The sequence below is a fragment of the Sapajus apella genome, unplaced genomic scaffold (genome assembly GCF_009761245.1).
Source record: "Sapajus apella isolate SASKATOON/1434 unplaced genomic scaffold, GSC_monkey_1.0 scaffold3, whole genome shotgun sequence".
NCBI classification, from domain to species: Eukaryota; Metazoa; Chordata; class Mammalia; order Primates; family Cebidae; genus Sapajus; species Sapajus apella.
Window position 1 is genome coordinate 29620070 of NW_022436943.1, and position 6506 is coordinate 29626575.

General features: G+C 43.8%; 1 protein-coding gene across 4 annotated transcripts in view; it reads left to right on the forward strand.

Annotated features, from left to right (window-relative positions):
• The first annotated feature begins 4582 nt into the window (after positions 1 to 4582).
• The window catches only part of ZFPM2 (zinc finger protein, FOG family member 2), a 465431-nt gene continuing 463507 nt past the window's right edge, over positions 4583 to 6506 (forward strand). For 2 of the 4 annotated variants that reach the window (XM_032251596.1, XM_032251604.1), the window contains exon 1: positions 4583 to 5132. In XM_032251596.1, the coding sequence (XP_032107487.1) occupies positions 5093 to 5132 (40 nt within the window). In that variant the 5' untranslated portion in view covers positions 4583 to 5092. The other 2 variants (XM_032251622.1, XM_032251613.1) reach the window with 2 other exon arrangements.

Genomic DNA, 6506 nt, shown 5'->3' on the forward strand with positions numbered 1-6506 from the left:
GACCAGAGAGTGGGAGGAATAATTCTTCAAAAGATATCAAGGCATTATCACCAGAAGAAGAGAGAATTAATGCCAGGCAGACAAAATCAACATATGTCTATTAATATTTCGGCGGTTACTTTTTAAATATTTTTCTTCTACCCAGAGATATGTTGTGCATCATAAAGACTTAGTAGCAAAGAACTTTTTAAAAAGAGAGTTTATTTTATTAGATAAACTTTTATAGGAGTAGTAATTTGGACATAGAGAAATGTGTAGAAAGAGTAAAACTTAAATCATCCATATTTTAGTTTTCAGTATATTATAAACATTTACACATAAACAGAGCAGTGATTCTAAACCCATACTGATTCACAGATTTTTTTCACATATTTTTGAAAATATGATGAATTCAGTAGACCTATTCCTTAGAAAATTATTTGTACATACAAGCTTCTTTCAAGGTATTGATGGTCTCCATGAAGCTCAAGTTAAACCCCCTGATCTAGACTGACTGAATGTTTTCAAAGCCCTCAGCTCCTTTGCAAGTAAACAGATAGTCTTTCTCGTGGTTATAAAATAGAAATGCCATTTAGATGAATTTGTTGATTTTTATTTTTAAACTGCTAAAATTATAAAGATACACAAATACTAAACACTATTTTCATACTGCATTCTTGTTCAATTCAGAGTCACAATCTTAAATCAAGGCAGATAAACTGTATTCAATTTCTGGTGAGGATACAAGGGCAAAAAATTAAGTCTTTCTGAAGCTTTTGAATATTGTTTACTTCCATAATAAAGAAGGCAGCTTGCTGCCTAATAAGATGTGGCCTGGGAGGTTGCTTTGTCAATTTGTTGATCCCTTGGAGGAAAGAACACATTTTAAAAACAAATCCAAGACTAAGACATACATGAATGCAATCCATTTTCACTGAGAGTGCATTTCTAAACTGAGCCAAATAAAGTAAGAATTTTTGTAGAGAAATTATTCCTTCTACCTTGCCTTCCCTAAATAACATTATAGTCAAGAATTAAATATATTTACATCTGTAGGAAGCACTTTAGAGTTATCTGCCTTTTCTGGAACAATATTATAAACCACCATAAATTTGTAAAAATGCTAAATTTGTAGGTTTGCCAGATAAAATACAGGATGCTCAGTTAAATTTGATTTTATATAAGTCACAATTATTTTTTAGGATAAATATGTACCAAATATCGCATGGAACATACTTACCCTAAAAAATTATTGTTTGTATTTAATTAGACATTTTGTATTTTAATTTGCAAAATCTGGTACTCCTATAAACTTGCAACTAATATCATTTCATGCAGTTGTAAATAAGCACTTGGTTTTGCATATTAATGTAGTTTGGTTACTGGCATCTTATTTTATTTTCCTATGTATGTTTTCTAGCTAAAATGACTATTTAAGAATATAGTGTCTTCCCTTATCTGTGGTTTTAGTTACCTGAGGCCCCAAAACAGGTCAGTACAGTACAATAAGATATTTAGAGAAACAGAGATAGAAAGAGGAGAAAGACCACATTCACATTACTTTTAGTACAATGTATTGTTATAATTGTTCTATTTTTAGTTATTGTTATTTATCTCGTACTGTGCCTACTATAGAAATTAAACTTTATCATAGGTATTTTGTATAGGAAAAAGCAGTATATGTAGGGTTTAGTACCATCTGTAGTTTCAGGCATTTACTGAGGGCTTTGGAATATAAGCCCTGGGTATGGAAGGGTACTACTATATATACAATTTTATTTTCATTGAAGTTGTAATAGAATATTTTGAGCTTTTATTCTGTAAACAGTTTCCGTTCACATATCTTTTCACTTCCAAAGAACTTTATGAAAAAAGCTAGACTGAAGTAGATGTTTGTTTCAGAATGATTTCAGATCTTTTTTTTAACATTTTAGAAAATACTAGTAAAAGTTGCGCATTTCCTGTTTTTAAAGTAACTGGCATTTTTCATGTGATTTAAAATGATTTGTTTTTTAAAGCAGAAACTTTTATAAACAAACAATTATGTATACATTAAACTGGTGAGCCTAGAAATGAATAATTTATTTTTAAGCAAATGAGAAATTATTTTGTGCTGTTATTTATACATTTGCACATTTATAGTTAAATTGTAATTTGTGATACACAGGGTATTAGTTGTGAACTGTGGTTTTCAATATCACAGACACATTTGTTGCTGTGGTTTTGCAATATCATTCTCTGATGCTTTTCTCAATTGTGGTTTTCATAATCATTGTTTGATAGTCATGTAGCTGTGGTTTGGGGCTGCTATATCCATTTGGACAGAGATAATTGCTTATAGGTTTTTCTGTCTTTATATTTTACAACCTTGGTGAGTTAAACTCAAAAAAAGAAAAACTATACCTTAAATATCATTAATATTCTCATTAAAAATAATGAGAAAATATAAAAATGTAATATTATTCCTTATTTTAATTCATTCCTATTGACTATAATTAATATATATTTATAATTAGATAAACTAGTATCTATAATAATGTATTCTGGTTATTTTATCAGTCTTGCCTTGAATTCTCTGACTTTTGCTCCTTTTAGCTTTTAAACTATATATTTAGCTGAGATTTATTTGTTTTTCTTTTGCATTGCATATTTAACCATTTCAAACGCCAAAAGAAATAGTCACGATATTTTAATTCCAATAGGCATTCCTTTTGGGTGACATAAAAATTCAGCCAGTTCTGTAAAGATCTTTAAAAACCATTATGTACAACACATCTGATTCTAAGTACACCAATTTAACTGTAATGAACTGAAAATGAAGGAGGTAGAAATCTGTAGTTCCCTGTCTGCTTATTTATTCCACAACACAAATACAAATGGCCCTGCTTTTCATGGTACTTTCAGCCTTAATTTGTTGGTTCTTCACAGGAGGGACTTCGCCATTTAGTGCATTTTCCACTGCAGAGGACTATGTATTCTTACAACCTCCTATGGTAATAGTACTAATGATAATGTAATAAAATTCACAATTGGTCTTCAGCTTTGTATTAAGATTCTCTTGGCCATACCTTTCACAAGGCAACTCTTTACACCTTCCAGAAGATGTCCTGTTAGGGTTATAAATGACACTGATTACAGTGCCTTACACACTGAGCATCCTGCATTATGCTCAATCACCCCAGGCTCTGTGCTGACCCCAGACCCTTTTAGAGTATCCAGTTTGGTGTGGCTCACACAAATAATAGTCAACCAAACAGAGGGGGACACAATTTCAGATCAGAATGGTCCATTTCACAACCTCCTGGAGGAAGAGTCAGCAGTATCTGGGGGACTCATGTTAACTGCAGTGGAGTTTATTAGTAAATACTGATTACACGAAGCAGCCAGTCTCACTGCACTTGGATAGAAGCTCCTTCCAACCCACCTGGGAGAATATATTTAATACTCACTGTATATGAAACTGTAAGAAAATAAGCTAACCTCATACAGCTTAACTTGGCCAAAATAATAACTATGCAAATCACCACAAAATTTGTTCTCCTTTTGGCTTGCAGTTTCCCACATGCTACATATACAATAACTGAATACGAATGAAACAAAACTTTAGAAGCTAAAGAACCACGAAATAGTTACTGGGTCTTACCTGCTTGGGAAATTATAGCAAGATCAAATCTTTTATTAGTCGATCGGTGCTTCCCTGTGGCAGAAGAACTAAGAGAATGAAAGGTCACGGGGCAGGGTGGGACTACAGAACTTCCCCAGAGTTTCTCAAAAAGTTAGTATTTTTATTAGAGATGGTTCGTTTCCCACCTACGGCTAATCAGCTAGCTAACGCTCGCTCCTCCTTTCCAAGTTGAGAAAAATATCTGCTTGTCTCCAAATTTGGAAATTTTACAATTTAAAATGGAAACTGGAGGTGAGAGAACACGTTGAGGATGCGACTCAGCACCTCGTCCACGCGGGCCCAGAGCGGGACGGTCCGTGTCCGCAGCGGTCTCCTGGGACCCTTGAGAGCAAAGAAATGGTCTTCTGAGAACCTGAGCAGATGAGCGGACTTAACTGGCCCCAAGACACACAGTTGGCATTTGTGATCATCTGGCTGTCGCTGAGGACTTTGCCAGTGGCCTAACCTTCCTGCCAAGAAGCTGGGAGAGGGCGGGGGCTGGGGGTGAGCGGAGGGGGCGGCATAACTGAAAGCACAAAGTTTAGGGAGAGACTGAGATTTCTTTGTGCCCCGCTGGACGGGCGAGGCGTGAGAGAGGAGAGTTGGGGTCTGTCAGAGGGGACTGTTGGAAGAAGTTGCCTGGAAGGGGGGGGGGGGAGCGGGTGCCCTGGCAGCTTCCCAGCGTTGACGCGGTGACAACTGCAGAAGGTGGCCCTCCTCCAAGCCCTCCCGACGCCTCCCCCCAACTCCCACCCACCCCTGCCCCCATCCCCCACCACCGCCTGGATAGTCCGCACTTCACCCGACCGAGGCCGGGGCCGTAGTTTGCATCCGGACTGGCTTTGGATGCAGCCAATCCTCCTTTGGCTGATGGAATAGTCTCCCCTCCCCACAGCCCCAGCGCGCCCCTCCCTCGCGCGCCTCGCCGCCTCCCGCGGCAGAGCAGGAGCTGCGCGGCCCGGAGCGGCGGCGGCGGCGCCGGAGGATCCGTCCCGCACGCCGGGGCGAGGGGCGAGCGAGCGCGCTCCTCCTCCTGCGCCCTGCGCCCCCGCGCTCCCCCTCTCCCCCCTGCTCGCCCTCCCGTCCCTCCCTCCTCTCTTGCTTCTTTCCGTGTTATTTTCCTCCTCTCTTTCCCCTTTTCTCTCTCCCTGACCGTTCGCTCGAACATTCCCATTCTCCCCGCCGCGGCTCTCCTCTCTCCCCCTCCCCTCCTCGCTGTCACACTCTCTCTGCCCCCGTCTCTCCTCTTCTCATTTGCTTGCTCATCTCCGAACGTGGATCCGCGGCTCCCGGAGGAGCCTAGCGCCCGGAGCACCTGGGGTCCGGCCGGCGGCGGCCCGAGCCTGGCCAGCCGCGGCGGCGGCGGCGGCAGGAGCGGCGGGAGCCGAGGGAGCGGCAGCCCAGACCGCGGGCACCGCGGGAGCCCCAGCGGCAGCGGCCGCCGCCGAGATGTCCCGGAGAAAGCAGAGCAAACCCCGGCAGATCAAACGTAAGTTTGCCCAGGACGGGGGTGCGCGGGACGGGAAAGCGATGGGTGGGCTGCGGGGCTAGGGGAGATCCGCTCCCGGTCCCTAGATGTGTCAAACTTTGCCTGAGCAGTCGAAGGGACAACTAGACAGTCACAGACAGACGGCCAGCCCGAGCTCGGGCAGGAGCGAGGCTGCGAGGAGCAGCCCGTGCTTGCCCCGCTCAGCCCTGGCGTTCTCCAGCTGCTGCTGCTTTTTTAATTCCGACCCGCGCGCGCTGCGAGTCCCGGGCGCTGTGTCGTCCAGCCGGAGGGGCAGTCGCGCTCCTTTAGACGCTCATTTTTGTTGTTGTCATTGCTGTTGTGCGACTGACGTGGTACCAGTCTTGGGAATCACTTTTAACGACCAGGGTAGAACTTCTCAGAAAAGCTGGGCGGTGGAGACCTCGGGGCGAGGGAGGTAACTTCCCCAGGCGGTGGAAAATCAGAGCGTCGGGGTCCCGATCCTGGGCGGTGCCAGAGCCAAACCCAACTCGAAGCGAAACAAAAAGTAGGTGTAAAAGTTCGCGCCTCTGCATGGGGCCGCCGTGCGTCTCTGCCCTGCGGGCGCGGGCTGGTGGCTGGCAGGTCGCGCCCTGGGACTTCGGGCGGGTCCTGCTCTTGCCGCCAGGACGCTCTACCGAGCGGGGATTCGGGTGGTGTCTGGCCCTGGTGGCTCGCGGAGTCCTCGCTGGGAGGGGCGGCCCGTCACTTCCCAGCGCGGAAGCTGTGAGTTCAAGGCGGTGGGCGGGCTGGGGACCGCGCGGCCCAGAGCCCCGGAGTCCCCGGGGTTCCCGCTGATGCTTAGAGGACACTGCGGGTCTGGAGACACCTTCCCGAAACTCGCACGCTCGCAGAGATCAAGTCGGTCAACTTTTCTTGGCTTGGGGAGAATTCCTTCAGTAGTGTTTTATAGGCCTGCGACGTATCTTTAATGCTTTGGCCAAAAAGAAGAAAAAGCCTTATTAGTTTATTTTTTGCCAGCCTTATAATGTGTCTGTTTCACTGTGTTGCTCAGAGTCTGGCTATTAGTTTAAAACTAATTCTCATATAATTTTAGGGTAAGACATTAGTAGTATCCCTTCCCCCTTATTAACCATACTCACCCCACCGCCAAATGTTGAAAATTCTATTTGGCGTAGTTTAAAAATAAATCTTATCAATCAACTTGTCCTTGAAATGGGGGCCGGGTTATAAATAGTTATCAACAGTTAAGTATTCAGATTTCTCTGTGTGTGTGTGTGTGTGTGTGTGTGTGTGTGTGTGTGTGTGTGTATGTATGTGTGTATCCGCCTCTCAAACGTGACTTTCTAGCTTTTATTTCTTGGATTCCTTCTCTTATACTTCAGTTCTCAGCCT